Source organism: Tiliqua scincoides, chromosome 4, assembly GCF_035046505.1.
Source record: "Tiliqua scincoides isolate rTilSci1 chromosome 4, rTilSci1.hap2, whole genome shotgun sequence".
NCBI lineage: Eukaryota > Metazoa > Chordata > Lepidosauria > Squamata > Scincidae > Tiliqua > Tiliqua scincoides.
In genome coordinates, this window is record NC_089824.1 from 40,040,234 (window position 1) to 40,056,257 (window position 16,024).

General features: G+C 40.5%; 1 protein-coding gene across 2 annotated transcripts in view; it reads right to left on the reverse strand.

The window, feature by feature from the left end:
- Nucleotides 1–16,024, reverse strand: part of SGK3 (serum/glucocorticoid regulated kinase family member 3) — a 61,218-nt gene that overhangs the window by 20,947 nt on the left and 24,247 nt on the right. For both annotated transcript variants that reach the window (XM_066626590.1, XM_066626591.1), the window contains exons 2-4: nucleotides 6,040–6,245; nucleotides 1,752–1,835; nucleotides 1,556–1,628 (exon numbers count right to left, since the gene is read on the reverse strand). In XM_066626590.1, the coding sequence (XP_066482687.1) occupies nucleotides 1,556–1,628; nucleotides 1,752–1,835; nucleotides 6,040–6,117 (235 nt within the window). In that variant the 5' untranslated portion in view covers nucleotides 6,118–6,245. The remainder of the gene's footprint in view (nucleotides 1–1,555; nucleotides 1,629–1,751; nucleotides 1,836–6,039; nucleotides 6,246–16,024) is intronic.

Genomic DNA, 16,024 nt, shown 5'->3' on the forward strand with positions numbered 1-16,024 from the left:
CTTCAACCTGTTTTGAAAGCCTTATGCTAAAAATAGAAGGAAATGAAGTCAGCACTGAAGAAAGAATTTCAAGTAATCTAATCACAGCTTTGTGAGGTTGAGAAAAGAGAGACTAGAAGGTAATCAGGCCAATGCCTCAAGAGGGCTTGTATTACACATCAGCCTCACACACATTAATCAGTCTAAAATGTGCTACAAGTGGAGGACATGGGCAAATAAGATGTACCACACAAATGTGTCAGCAGGCTAATTAACTTCACTGAGTGAATTAACAGCTCCACTTTCACAGTACTTTCAATAAAGTTTAAACTGATGCCGTATTCCAAGTTTACTGGAATTACGAGCACAAATAGTGTTTGTAAATTCTTAGAACCCAGACACAACCAGAATGACATAAAACCTTCAGATATAATCCAGAATGAGGCAACTAACTTCGTGGCACTGAGGCTTCCAATTTAGTGGTTTTTTTGTGTTTTTTTTGCCCAGGCTGAAGTCTTATCTTGAGCTGAATTGGCAAACTGACTTTAATTCTCAGTTAAAAAATAAATTAACAAGTCAAAAGTCTGTCAAGTTCTCCTGTCAACATTATCTTCTTTCATTATCCCTACCTGTGCCATCTATATGTCATCTTTCAGGGTATAACACATTATGACTATATCTATATAAACTGTGTGGGTGCACACACAAAGAACAAGGAAAGCCACAAAAAAAAAATCAGGCATTGCAGTCTCACAATCTATTGTCCTCAGTTACCACTTCCCTGCATTCTGAAACGCAGAAGACATTCATTTCTCACTGATTGAACTTGGTGACGGGCAGCCCAATCCTGAGCTGCCTGGGGCATCCAGGCTCGGCGGCACCAAAAAGGACTACTGGCGGATCCTGAGCCTCCCGAGCTACCGCAGGAGGCGCCTTGGGAGAAGGGGACTTTTGTCCCCTTCCCCCAAGTAAGGTAAATAGCCCTGCAATGGGGCTACTCACTTTACCGCCAACCAAAAGGTCGGTGGTAAGGTAAAGGCACTCGTGTAGGGCATGCAGCCCTACAAGACAGTCCTGGATCCTGCGGAGTGGAGCTCCACGGACCCACCTCCCATCCCTCCCCAGGCACACCTCCAGCCCGCCGCCTCCCCAAAACACCTCCCCGTCACACCTCCTGCCCGTCCTCTCTTCGCCCCCGCCAGCCTCCCCCTCCCCGAAAGGCCTCCTCTGCGCCCCCATCCCCACCCCCTGCTTACCATTCCACAGCTTGGTGGTCCGGGAGACTGCCTAGCCATGGAAACTGGATGACCAGCCGGCGCTAGCCCAGCACCAGCCGGCACTGGGCTAGCACTGGCGGGAGCCCAGCAGTGAGGCTGGCAAACATGCCTTATGGCACGTTTGCAACAGTGCTTGGTGGCATGGAGCCGTGCCGCCGAGCACAGGATTGGGCCCTTAACTGGCAATATTTTGGCATTTGGAAAAATGGTACAGAATCCTAGTGCAATTTTGGCATGCAGTATCCAGCTTTGGCTATCTAATCAGTTTGTGCTTTTCTTGTAAGAAGGAAATTACTTACCTGGATCAAAATTGTCTCCAAAAATTCTTTTTGCAGGAATCCTCAAATTCATAGTGGGAAATTGTTTCCTTAGCTGAAATACATAATAGTCACATCTAGTTTAGCTCTGGATATGGATTAACTGCCTGATCACACAGATCACCAATGCAGTTGGGTGCTAGAGGGTAATCTCCGAGGCATGATCCCATTTACTTACTGTATTATACAGTTTATCAAATTCAGCATATCGCCTGAAGACAAACCATTCATTGCTGCCAACTGAGACCAAAACTTTGTAAACCTGTAGTGAGACAATAGCAAATTTTTAAATGACACATGCAAAGATTAAACATGACAATAACAAAGTTCTTGTGCATTCATGGATATGCCTCATTGCTTTAGCTGATGATTTAATCTTTGAGCCGGGGAATTTACGGATAGTTACACAGTGAAGAAACTGAATGCATTTTGTGTTCTCCAACACAGTGCTCAGTTCAACTCTGCTGAACATGTTCAAAAAAATTTTATGTAGCAGGAAATTGTGATGTGCGAGACTGTCCACAGATTGTTTTTTTGTTTTTAATGGAGGCTTTTAGTAAAAAGCTGCAACAAGCTATACAAAACCTATTGCTAAAAAGGCAGTAGTCCTGCAGTTGTAACCTACCCTTCAGTAAATACAAATCTTTAAAAAACTTCCAGAGCCTAACATTCAGAGCTATAAAGTATTTTGAGAACTGGTTTGGACCTTAATCATTTTAATGAAGGGTAAAAGTTAAAAATATGAATTAAAGACTTATTATTATATTGATATTAAATAGATTTATCTTGAAATAGCTGAAAGCGTACTCCAGATAAGAAACAGTTTCAGAGAAATGTAGTGTGTTGTATCCAAAGTTTGCTTGTAGGAAAAGTTCTCCTGAGGAGTATAGCTGCATGAGACACAGAGTGAGTGACAGTGCTGGGGCTCTCTGTACTTTAATCCTTTTTCTTATCATACATCCGAAGGCAGAAATGTTTAAAATGCTGACACTATTACTAGTAGCTGGCTGTTGTCACTCAGTGAGTGAAGTACAACCCTGTGCAACACTTTGTCATTTCCTGGCCACCAGGAACGCTATCACAGCCTCAAGTGTTGCTAAAGCCACTGTTGCCCTTAGAGATGGGGTGAGAAAAAAGGATTCCAAAAAGAAAGACATTCCCCATGTTGTTGCCACAAACAACATGGGCAATTGCACTGCTAGCAGGTAATTATAATGTCTTGCAATTAGTTCTTGCTCAAATGCAGAGAGCATGGATTTGCTATGCATTTTCTTCATGCAAGCCTCTTGCGCTTACTGAAAATAGCTCTTCTGCACGCACTAGACCAGAGCAGTGTTTCCCAAACTGTGTTTTAGGACCCACCAGTGGGTCATGAGCCAATTTTTGGTGGATCTTGAAAAGTTTCTAAAATATATTTTTTTAAAAACTTTGCAAGCACCCTTTCCCAGTTTCCAGAAGAAAACTGCAGCAGCAAGCAATCCAGATGGAGAGATCACTCTAGTGGCTGGAATGCTAACCTGAGGTATGAGGCAATTTCCATACTCCCAAATTAATTTGTTACATTTTCTGATTTTCTCTAGTAATTTGATGCTGTCGATCATGTGCGAACCCAGTTTCAGCCTTTTGTCTGGCCTGGAAATCTCTAACTTCACATCTTGATCTCCAATTCAATCTTCTTGGTACCCTGGAATGACTTTAAAGGTTTGGGGGAATAGTCATTGAACTCCATTTCCAGGGAGAGTCTAGCAAGATGACTACACACACATGCTACATGTAAGGTCTTTAGCAGTCTTGGGAGCAGAGGATCCAGATTTTTATTGAATTATTTATTATTATTATTCACATCAAAATGACAGCACAGCTGATAATGATCATACATGTACACACAAAAACCACATTTATCAGCTGGTAAATCTTCATTCACACGGACAACTGCCTGATGTCTAGCTGTAGATGAGGTACCGACGAAGGAGTGACGCTGTGCCAATTATGGCGGTCTTCTGTAATTTGGCTGGTGTTATTGCCGGGTTGTCCAATTGTGCAAAGTACTCATTAAATTGTGTTGATATTGTGCCTAGTGTGCCAATTACTATCGGCAGCACTTTTACATGCTTCATCCAGATTATTATTATTGTTATTGTCATTAATATCATTGATGAATAATATTAATGAATAATAATGAATAAAAATATTTCTATACCTCTTTTTTGTCTAGTCAAGCTATGTGGGTCACAATAGACTGTCATTTTAAAAAGTGGGTCACAGTGTTAAAAAATTTGGAAGCACTGGAATTTCTGCACAGTGAGAAGCACCTTTGATTCCAACCCCACTACAATTTAACTGTTGTATTATCTGCACTGTGACCAGGTAAGGCTTATGAGTATATTTTCTAGGAAACAGAACAACTGGAAAGCACAGCCTCTACTTGGGAAGGGGCCATAACTCAGTGGGAGAACACAAGCTTTGCATGCCAAAGGTTCCAGGTTCAATCCTTGGCATCTCCTCAGTTTCAGACTAGGCTTTTCCCAGGCTGGCCTGGAAAGCAACTGCTGACCTAGATGGACCAATGTCGGCAGAAAGCAGTTTCATACACTCAGCCATCTACAGTGGACAGAGCACACATGGCTACCTACAGGTACAATATTTGTAGGTCGTCATTAAACTTTAGTTACATCAAGATTATGGAAAGTATTTACATGGGTCCTTTTTTGGGAGAAGGGCGGGATAAAAATAAAGTTTTATTATTATTATTATTATTATTATTTATTTATTTTAAAGTATTTGTACTCTGCTTTTCCTTTTCCAGTTGGGATTCTCCAATTCAAATTAAACTTTCGTTTGGCTCATCTTCTAGTATGCACATTTTCAAATACAAGATCTTACTATTGTCTAGCCACCCACTCTTTTACCAACCCACAAACCAAGTAAAGAAATACAATAACACAGTTATTCAGTACATATTTGTGGCAAAGTGGCACAGAGTATCTAACAGATGACAATGTGCTGGATCCTAAGCCAGGGTTTCCCAAAATATGGTTCACAATCCCACTGGTGGGTCATGAGCCCACACGCAATGAGTAGCGACTTGGGCCCTCCCACCCACCTTTGCTCTAGTTTGGCACCAAATTAGAGGTGTTCTGAAAGCCAAATTATTCACCAGGAGGGTGGGAAGGTTTTTCCGAGTTACACTAGGTCGGAGATGCACTTTACTGGCTTATGCGGGCCACAGAATGCCCCATGGAAACCTTGGAAAGCTGGTTTTTGGAAAGCTATTTCTGATTTTCAGAGGCAGCTTTCTGAAAACCAGCTTTCCAAGGCTTCTGTGGGGCATTCTGAGTCCTACAGAGGCCAGCAGAGTGGGACACCGGCCTGGTATAACCTAAAAGAGCCTCCTCACCCTCCTAGTAAGTCCTATTTGTGTTTTCTCTATTAATGTATTGAACATTTCTAACAAAAGCACCCCAAATCATTAATCAGCCAAGGTTTATTTCCAACAATTATTTCAATATAGCCCTTTGTTAGTTATAACATTCAGGAAACTTTGGGGCAGAGATTCAGGCCAAAGAAACATCATGGGGAGGGGAAACATAAAACCCTTCCTCTTCCAGTGTTGCTGCTCCAAACAAAATTGGAGCCCTACCACTTTAAAAAGTTGGGATGGGAAAATAGATTGGAAGTTCTGATCATATCTTCCATGTTATTTCCTTTCAACCCAAATACTATTTGACAAGTAATTTGAAATAACTACACATCTACATCAAGTAATACTCTTTCCCTCCTGGAGATAATGAAGGATGACTATACTGCAGTCTAAAAATAGATGAAAACCTTGGGGTAAGTCCAAAGGTATTTCCACACTATTGAATGAAAACACCCTCGGGTTTAGGGGGAACTGCTCAGGAGGAGTTCAGCAGAACAATGCATCAAACCATATTTCTGAAAGGAGTACTGGGATGTCACCTTTAGAACCCAATAGCCTATTGAGAAGAATTTAATTAAAAGGAGTTGACATAATACACAAGAGTAACTGATGCCAAAATTATACCTGCATTAAAAATAAAATAACATCCAGAGAAGCTACCAGGATGGGGTGGGGAGAAAAGAGGAAACAATGAAAGGGAAACAGGAGCATAAGGCACAAGAGAAACTGCTGTTTAATGTGTTTGTATTTAAGAGTTGTTGAAAGATAAGCTATCTATGCTGTCTTTCTGATTTCTAAAACAGCAGCTCCAATAAATCTGTTCTGACATGCAAGAATCATCATGTTTTCATGATTTAATATAAAATATACAATAAGTATTGCAAATTTGGCAACATGCATAAAATCAGAGTCACACACTAACTTTGACAGCTGACCCTGTGTAAGATATGTAATAATGTACTAGTGTGATAATGATGGAAACTGAAATAGACCACAAGAATAGAACCTTGATTTCTGCCAGAAAGCTTTGTATATACATACTTACAGTAAATCTCTTTTTTTTCACTCTGTGTTCATCAGAGCTGGGGATGCTAACGCTTGGACAACTTTCCTTAAGATCCATAGTATGTTTTCTTTGGGCTAAGAATCAAGGCTATCACACCAGGATATAGCAAAACGTGGAAAATGTCAGCAGGATTGATCTAAAATGTGCAGTCGCTCCCATGTAAATCTAAATTCCATTATGCAAACCTTAAATAAAATGAGACATAAGAAGTTCAGCAGATGACCTGATAATATAATATTCATAATATACCAACGAAACTATAAGCACATCCTCTGATGCTCTTGCATCTTAAAATAGAAGCCTGTATTTGAACTGCATGTGTTCCCCAATGTTTTCAAAAAGTGAATATGATGTAATTTTTCTGTTAGGGAGACACCCTTGTTTGTGTTGGCCGAAGCGACAATGCATTTCATAGCCAGTTAAGTTTTAAACATCCAACAAATACATTATGAATTATGATGACCCAATTTGTTTCGTGAACTCAAAATTCAGTTACTGCACTTCAAGGGTCAGTTCTTTTTAAAGAAATATAGTAAAAAAAATCCATTTGATGATGCTTTATATACAAACCTGATAAACAGAAAGAAACATATTAGAAACATACTGGAAAAATATTTTCTATTGACACATTTGTATATTCAAAATGAAAAAGAGGACACGATTCAGCTGAGAGTGAGCATTTTTAGTCCAATTGATTTCAATAGGAGAGTTAACAACATGCTTTACATCACAGGTTCACTTCACAGCAAGTTCCACTAAATTCATTTAGATTTGTTTCCAAGTAAGTGTGCATTGGGTTGCATCCTAAGGGGCCAATCCTATCCACTGATGCAGCCAATGGGGCACACACTGCCTCTTGAGGTGGAGGGAGGTCACGAATGCCTCCTCAGAAGGCCTCAGGGCTGCAATGCAGCTGCATTGGTAGGTTAGGATTGACCCCTTAAAATTTCTCTTCATTGAAAAGAAGAACTAATGGAACTGAAAAATGATCAAATTTTGCTGGATTGTAGTGATTTTCTGCCAATTATATTGTGCGCCAATATAGACCCATGATTGCTTCCGTTATGGTGAACTACCATTTCAGTGTTGCCTTTTGGGGGAGGGGGATTAAACCATTGTTCTAGCCTGCTCCTATGAAGTCACAGAATGTTGGGATAGTGAACAGAATGGAAAAGAACACAGGGAGAGAATTTTAAAAAGTTAGTTGGAGATACCTAGAGAAGCTGAGAAGAATCCACGAAGAGAAAGAGAATAAAGCAGTTTTTACACACTATCAGAGGAAGACTGATAGTCTGACTAATAGTGATTTACACACTATACTAGAGGAAGATTGAACAGGAGCAACAAGGATCGACATTGACAGAACTGCACAAAATAACTGAAACTTAGCCAGTGGTTGACACATACCGTTTCCATAAATCAATAGTTGTTTGTGGGCACTGACATTTTGTTAATTTATATAAAAAAACACTTCCCATATTCATTTAATTCCCAAGCAGTCCAGTCTGCTTCTCCTCAATCAGGATTAAAAAAGGATTACAGTAGCACCCAGAGAATAACTGTGTCATTTAGAGACAAAGAGATTGTTCTAAAGATTACAGAGTTTCTCCTGAAATAAGGGGATCTAAATAATCTGGAAAAAAGATGAAAATTCAGGAGCGGTTATTACCAACTCTGAAAACAGGAAATAAGAACAGATGTATATCACAGACCTCATCGCATCCTGGTTTCAGTACTGTTTAGACTCAGAGGCTATACATTTTGATCAGTTGTCCATATCTGGCCTTTCTGATTAAGGACAACACTTTTCTGTCATCCAAAAACCAGGGGTCAGTAAGACCCTAAGGTCTTAAAAGGTAATCAAGCCAAACATTGTTTTGAAACGCAAGGATAGTATTCCTATTTTGATTTTCACTAAGAAACCAAAAGATGTTGCAGATGTTGCAAAGCAGGTGGCCAGCAGAAAGGTTTGCCAAGCATTTTTTTTAAAGAGGACATTCTAGCAACATATGCTTCATACAGAAAAACAGCTGTTAGGAATTGACACACAGTACTACATAGTGCTGAGGTGACCTAGCTACGTGTTTGAAACTCTGGATAAGGACAGGCCAAATAGAAGCCTGTGAGCCAAATTCAAAAGCATAATTTTTGTTGTTGCTTCCAAGATCTGCCCCTCCCTTTTGTTCTGATGAGCAAAGTATAAGCGAGAGCCAATACACCAAAATGTAAATGAGAGTCAAAACAGCCATGATCCCCAAAGTCCAGGCAGAATGCTTAGTCAGTGTTTGCAATATTGGGACAAAACTTGTGCAAGTCTAAAGTAAGGTCATTTGCTGCCACACTAGAGCAATGAAGTCAAACCAACAATCTCACCCTGACTAAATTTGCCCTGACCTTTCCTTGGACAAGAACAGTGCTCAAGTTCTTTTGATTAAGTAACCAAGGAAATAACCAATGGCTAGCTTTAACTTAATTATCAACTAAAAGGCCAGCAAGTCCCTCAGGAACTGGGGGTAAAAAAGAGACCCAACATGAGATTCTGAAATACAACAGAAGGTCAAATTGAGCCCTAATAAAACACTTCATGTTGGTCTATGCGACAGTGCTCTGACCGAGCCACAGTTTGGAATCCCATCTCTTGTCTCTTCAGTTGGAGCATCCCGATTGGGCTGCATTACAGCATCTTGGTCAAAGACAGTGTTCCCAGTGAGCTAGGAAGGTTACATGAACTTTCTTACATATCCAGCATATCTCTCTCTCTCTCTCTCTCTCTCTCTCTCTCCCCCTTCCTTCCTTCCTTCTGGTTTTCCCTCTCTCCCTCAAAGTACCAAGCCTAGATACCCAACTAAGGAACTACCTGCAACCCACCACTCTTCTCTCTCTTTTTCTGTTCATCTTCTGGAACCAAGTTGATCTACCCATGAAGCAGCACATCGCCCTTCTCACGACTGGGATAAAACTGAATCATACAAACTTATAATGACTGGAACATGCTTGGCTGGTTTTTTCTTTACATATCTCCCCCCAACCCCCCCATCAGTCCTGGTCACTGAGACAGAGTTCTATTTAGTTGTATCAGTCTGAGCAACATAATTTGGTTCTCCAAATACCGGTTTGTCTTTGCAGATTGGGAAAGATAAAAATCTCCTGGCCTCTCTCTAAATGGTCTTCCTTCTTTCCATTAACTGCACAGTCTTTACTTCCCTCTACTCCACTTCAGTGTTTTTAAATTTCTGTTCTTTCAATTTCTGTTCTTCCATAGTTGAGAACCATGTAACCATCCATGCATACAGAGGGTCCACATGGGTAGCTCCCAGAGGCTCCCCACAATTACTTACCTGGAGTCTCCAGAGGCATATCCTGGGTCACACTGAACTAGTGACCAACAGCCTCCAAATGCCCGCAGAAGCCTCCAGAAGCTAATTCCAATCAAACCAGAAGTTGACTCCGAAAACTGGAAGTAGCTTCCAAAGACTTCTGCAGGCTATTCTGAGACCCATGGAGGCCAATAGAGTGGGTTGCCAGCACGGTGCAACCTAGAAGAGGCCTCCGGAGGCTCCAGGCAAGTACTTGAGGGGAGCATGAATGTTCTGAGACCACTGGTGTGAGGACCTGAAGGAAGACTTCAGAAAAAAGTTTTCAGGGTCCAGAATCTGCTGATTGTCTACTTTCTAGGAAAGCTTTCCTGTGCGCACGCGCGCATGCAAGAGAAAATGGGGTGGAGACAGGAAAAATGCCACTGTTTTCTAAAAATTACTTAGGGAATTGAATTAGTCATAGACTCTAGTACGTCTTCAGAAATGGTATTACAATAACCTCATAAGTAACGAAACATCTAAATCATCAGTTCCCAAACGAGTGTGGCACAGAAGTTCCTGAGAGTTGTGGGAAGGTCTCAGGGGTTGGGATATATTTGTTTGTTAAGGTCTAGACTCACCTGGCTCTGGCAGATCCAGACACCTTCCCCCCCTCCCCCAGTGGAGCAGGCTGCTTTTGAGATGTTAGGCCTTAAGGTGCCTCTGGGGCACCATCCCCACATAGAGGGGCACAGCTGGGCAACCTGCAAGTTCAGAAGGGGTGGCCGAGGCAACAGACTAAACTGATTGAACAATCTGGGAACATCTGACCATAGTGTGCTAGTTTTACCCAAACTGATTTAAAAAAAAAAATTATTGTTAACTCTATGGGTTGCTGGACTGAGAAGACCACCTGTATTTAGGGCCATGGTCAAAAGTTTGGGAAACATGGATTTAGGCAAATGAAGCATCTTGTTCATTATTTTTATAAAATAGCTGTCTTGATGGTTCAAGTTTAATATTGGTGGTGTGATCGCTCCCAGGCTTACACGTTATCAAGTTAATAAGACAAATCGGCACAAGAGATCTACACTGATTTTGTACCAATCTGTCAGGGTTTTCCTAAGGAATCCTTGGAACTATGACTTGATGAGGGCATCGTCAAGATGTCACTCTCACCAGAAGTACAATTCACAGGGTTCCAAAAGGAGAGCAAATGTCCAGCAGACCAGCTTGTCTGCAAACACATGCCCTAAATGTGTGTTGGTGGTTTCTGTTAGAGTAACTTCCTTATCTTCTGTAAACATAAACTGCATTGATTATTAAAAGCCTGCTTCCAGTTTAGCCCTTCAACAGTTTTCATTCTTTGTTCTTACATTTTTAAAATCAGGTTATGTACATTTTTGCTTCAGAGAGGGAAAATATGCTGTCATCAGAGAACTTTTTTATAGCAAGAGATAGCTGAAATAGCAAATTGGTGCACGAATCCCAGAGTATCTTACACTTGTGTAGTAAAATAGGAGAGCATAGAGCAACTTCAACATTTCTAAATAGCATTACATGCTCCCCATGTCCAAGTAGTGCTATAAGAGTGCTACAGTCTTATAGCATTTTAGTAAAATTAGATTTATTTACAGATACGCAAGAAAAAGGTACAATTAAAAACTGGCTCATGCACTTCTAGAAAGTTTATTGAACACACTTCTAACTCACTTTTCCTTAGCTCGAAGCAGACTCCATCAAAATATAATAGAACAACAATATACACAATAAAAACCAAACTGCTTAAAACAGCCTTCTAATCAAGCCTACAACTTGTAGTTAATTACTAACTTGCAAAACTTTTACTGGCCTCGTTCCAAGGAGTTTCAGGGAGCCTTGAAGTCTTGAGATATCAGATCCATCTGGGTTCCTGGGACAACCTTTGGAATAATCAAACTCTTATAATCAAAGAAACGCTGCTGACAGTTTTGGAGCATAACAGAATGAAACCGTAGATCACAGCAGCCATCGTAAGTTCAGTGTCACATTATGGAGATATTCCCTGCTTGCTTTTAAGGCATCTGATTGTATGAATAATGCAGCTAGAAGCTGAGCTGTGAAATTCCTAGTGACTGGAAACTGCTTATAGATCTCAAAAAGCAGAGGTCAACTGAGTGTTGTAAATAAGAAACAATGCAAGAATCAAAACTACAGAAATCACCAGGGAAACATACAACAGCAGTGGTAGAGGATGGGGTTCAAGAGGCAGAAAATATTTATAGGAAAGGGATTTATCAAGATATTTATGACTGTGAGAGACAGAGAACATGCAAGTCTCCAAGCACCAACCTGCCTAATTGTTATTCACTGCACAGCTATAGCATTCTTCCGCTAAACAGAAGGAAGAACTGAAAAATGTCACCACACTTCAAAAAATCAGGAACTGAAACTGCAAGAGTGATGATACGCTGTTGTGAAGGCAACTTGCAAGGTTTTTAAAGTGTGCTAACTGCTAACTGAACCCAGCTCTCAATTTCTAATATTGAAAAATCCCATTTTGCAGCTGCCTGTTTGCTTGCATGCAAGTCCACATATGGTAAATGCAGATCCCTTTCGGAATCAAAGTTCGTTTCTTAGCAGCAGGCATCCGTCTCCTAATCTGCTTGCACCCTTGCTAGCTGCTTGTCAGCACCCCATTTCCTGTTGGAAAGCTTGTTTCACAGGAGCTGCATGGACTGTGGATTTGTTGGTTATGTAGCGGCTGAGGTCATGGCCTCACTACATAAACATAAAATCAGCAACCCTACACACATATACTCTTCAATGACTAGTTGGTGCAAGCCTGGCCCATCTCACTGTGGCAGCCCTAGGTTTGCCCTTCCCTTCTCCTTAAGAGACGGCACCCCTCTGTTAAAGGCAGGGCAAGACATTAAAGAAGAGCTTTCTCTTTGCCTAGACTAGAGAATGCTCAGGAGCACCTGCAAATTCCAGGATGAATTAGTTTCCTGGTTCTTCAGGTCTCTTTGTTTTAACAACACATCTTGGACTCCATTTTGGAAATGTGATGAACAAAAAATAATCTCTGGCAACCAAGGAAGTTGAGGAGCCTCCTGGGCATATCACACCATTGGCCAAGGAGTACAGAAAGCTTGCATTGTTAACAGGCATGTCTTTCTGCCATTTTTAGAAGTTTTCTTCTTGTTTTAGGTTTTAAAGGCATGTAAGCCCCAATTTCCTTAAATAAAAATCAATTTTACTTGTTTAATTATAACCCTTTGCCTTAGGTTCATGGACAACCCCACAGTCAAACAACACAGGAATAGTGTTTTTATAGAATACATACCAGAAACAGGGACTGCCCTGATCAATAGGGAAGTTGAGGGATATGAAATTGAACCATTTCTGTCCCACATGCTGCAATCCACTCTAATGCCAACACTACTGCTGTTTGTTCAAACTTCTGAGGTCTCTTGAACCTGCCAAACAGAATAGGTGAGGTGGATGTAGGTGTGGCCTTGGTAAATGCAGTATATGGGTTGAGTTTCAGCAGCAGGTCTGAAGCAACATGGAAGGGGTCTTCCAAGAAAAGTGAATACTGTATTCCTCTTTTGTAGGTCCTCACTAACAGGGTTTTTAGACTGGAAGCTTAATTAAGCACATTCACCTGGAAAGATCCACTAAAATCAATGGGATTTACCTCCAAGCAAAGACGTTTGGGAATGGGGTGCAAGGATTCCAAACGGCAATGCCAAATCATAGCAGATGAGAATGTAGGTTTCAAAACAAACAAAATGGATCTTTGAGGCTGTAATCAGAAGCACAGGCATAGCAGGTGATCAGGAGGAGGGAAAAGCCTGCGTAATACATACTTTCTTTTCCTGCAGTGTCTTGGCTGTTCAAAGCCTTCCCAGTCACTGCTTTCTCCCACACAGGAGAACAACATACAGGAATCTTGTCTCCCCCAATTGCTTGAAACATAATTTTTTGGAAATATTTTCCTTTGGAAAGTCAAACTGCTTTGCTAATTTTGGTTCTGAAAATTTCCAGGGCTGGAGCCTTCTTTATCAAGTTTTTAATCAACTGCCTTCATGTAGGGGAAGTGAATTTATAAGCTTACTCACATAATCTTTGCAAGTTCAGAAACATTATTGTAGCATTTGGATCACACTGCAGGGCACAGCACAAATACATAGATAAAGATAAAGAGTTACCTTCCAACAACAAAAGTTAGGAGGAACAGAAGCAGAAATGTACAATACTTGGCCCAACCTATTCAATAAAAGAATAGTATAAACCAAGAAAAGAACTAAAAGCCACTGACTTTTGCTTTGGAAAACTGCTAAAATTCAATGGAGTACAATTTATTATAAATTCTGTACTATGCAAAGTGCTTACTATCGTGCCTATTTCATGCTGGAAAGATATTTTCTAATATTTAGAAAGGTTTAGAAATAATATGCAGAAAACATAATTTACTGACTTTCCACGTTCCCTCAAACAAACAATGCCATTCCAAATGAGCTGTGGGAAAATCTCATGCTTAAACTAATTACCACTCAAAGTAATGCATTTTTCTTGATCTTGTTTTAGTTTCTTAAAATATAAGCCCTTGTTTTTACAAAACCAGTATTTTAGATTCCCAAAACTAGACACCACCCTTTGAAGTTGAGTCAACCAACTTATCAGTGTCTGCATAGCAGAGACATTAATTTATAAAATTCTGTTTTTGAGGCATATCTGCCCATTGAACCTACCAATACTGTACTCTGTTTTTATTCACTGAATCATCTAAAGTTGGGGTGTGTGTGTAATAAACTTCAAAGAGGAACAAAGCTGCCGCTATTAACTATAACACATTAACCAAAACACTGAAATGGCTGCACTCCAAGCCAAAGTTGTGAGTTATGTAGGCATGTGAAGTGTTTGTTTGCTATAGTTTTCACACTATTCATTTTTCATTTGTTTTCTTATTTCTAAGTAGACGCTCCAGTGTGTTTCATCTCAATTTCCTGGAAAGAGTTTGCTTTTATTAAACTATAATTCCAAACATTACAGAAGCCATTCTAATCCCATGAAAAGAATTTTCATTACATAACTGTACAGCTGGAAAAAAGTTATGTAATGGGATGAAGAACTTCTCACTGATAAATTTGTAAGTGCCCTTTAAATGTTATAGGAGTGCTGTGGGATTCACTCCATGGATTTACCCCACAGTGCTCCTGCTGTGCTTAAATGTAGGCAAGGTGAATTCAGAGGTATTTCCCCTAGAATCTGCACTCCAAGTAAAAAACAAGAGTACTAGCCCTGTTGGATCAGATCAGACTATCAGGGGTCTCCAAACTTTTTGGCCAGAGGGCCGCATCAAGTAGCTGGCACGGTGATGAAGGCAAGAAAAAAAAATTAAATATAAAATTTAAATAAATAAATTGGAGATGGAACTAAGCGAGTGAATAAATTATGAACAGGCTTGTTCGTTCAACCTCTCTAGCCCTTAGAATACCCTCCAGACGCAACCAGAACACAGCTCCAGTCGTGATTGGTTGAGTGGGTCAGAGGCTTTCAGGGGACAAGAGGCTGGCTGTGGGCTGGATAAAGGCTCGCCGCAGGCCACATCTGGCCCCCAAGCCAGGGTTTGGAGACCCCTGGACTAGATCAAAGGTCTGCTTAGTCCAGCATCCCACTGCTGACAGTGCATAACTAACCAGATGCTTTCAGGAAGCCCGTAAACAGGGCATGAACAAAACAGGCCTCCCCAGACATTGCTCCCCTGCAAATGGTCTTCAGTGGCGTATTGCCTTTGAATCTGGAGGCTTTACTCGGCCATCATGACTAACAGCCATTAAGAGACATATGCTGCATAAATTCTGCCTAATTCTCTTTTACAGGTATCTAAAACAGTGGTTGCCACTTCGTTTTGTGATAGTGAGTTCCATAAGTTAAACTACACACTGTGTAAAGTAAGCTCTTTTTTTCCTATCCTGAATCTCCCATCAATCAATTTCACTGGGGGATCCTGAATTACAGTATGCACATCACTTTACTTACATTGAACTTCAGGTGCCATTTTGTTGCCTATTCACCCAGTTTGGAAAGATTCATTTGAGGCTTTTGGCATTCTGCTTGGGTTTTTTTCCACTCTGAATAATTTTATGTCATCCACTTGGCCACTTCATTATCTACCTCTAGTTTTTGGTAATTGATATACAAGTAAAATAGTAGTGGTCCCAAAATACATCCTTGAGAGACCCCCTACTACTTGTTCCCCCCCCCAACTGTGAGAACTGCTGTTTACTCCTACCCTTTGGTTATGTAACCAGTTGTTTTTATTCCTTTATTTAAGAAACTTGTACTCCACTTTTCCTCCCTTTACCAGGATGCCCAAGGCAGCTAACACCACAACAAATCAGTAATTTAATAAAAGTTGGCAGGAAAAAAACCAGTAGGAACGGTTAAAACAATAAAAGCAACACAGAGCAATACAAAATGGCAGCAAAGTACATAATAAAATTATAGCCCTATAAAAACAGCAGCTAAAGCTCACAAACTAAAACTAACAGAACTTAAGGCCAAACAAAAAAGAAAGTTTTGAAGCCCCTGCTGAAAGGAATTAACAGACAAAACATAGACCTTGACTTAAATAGGAGGGCATTCCAAAGTTGTGGCACCACCACAGAGAAAGCCCCATC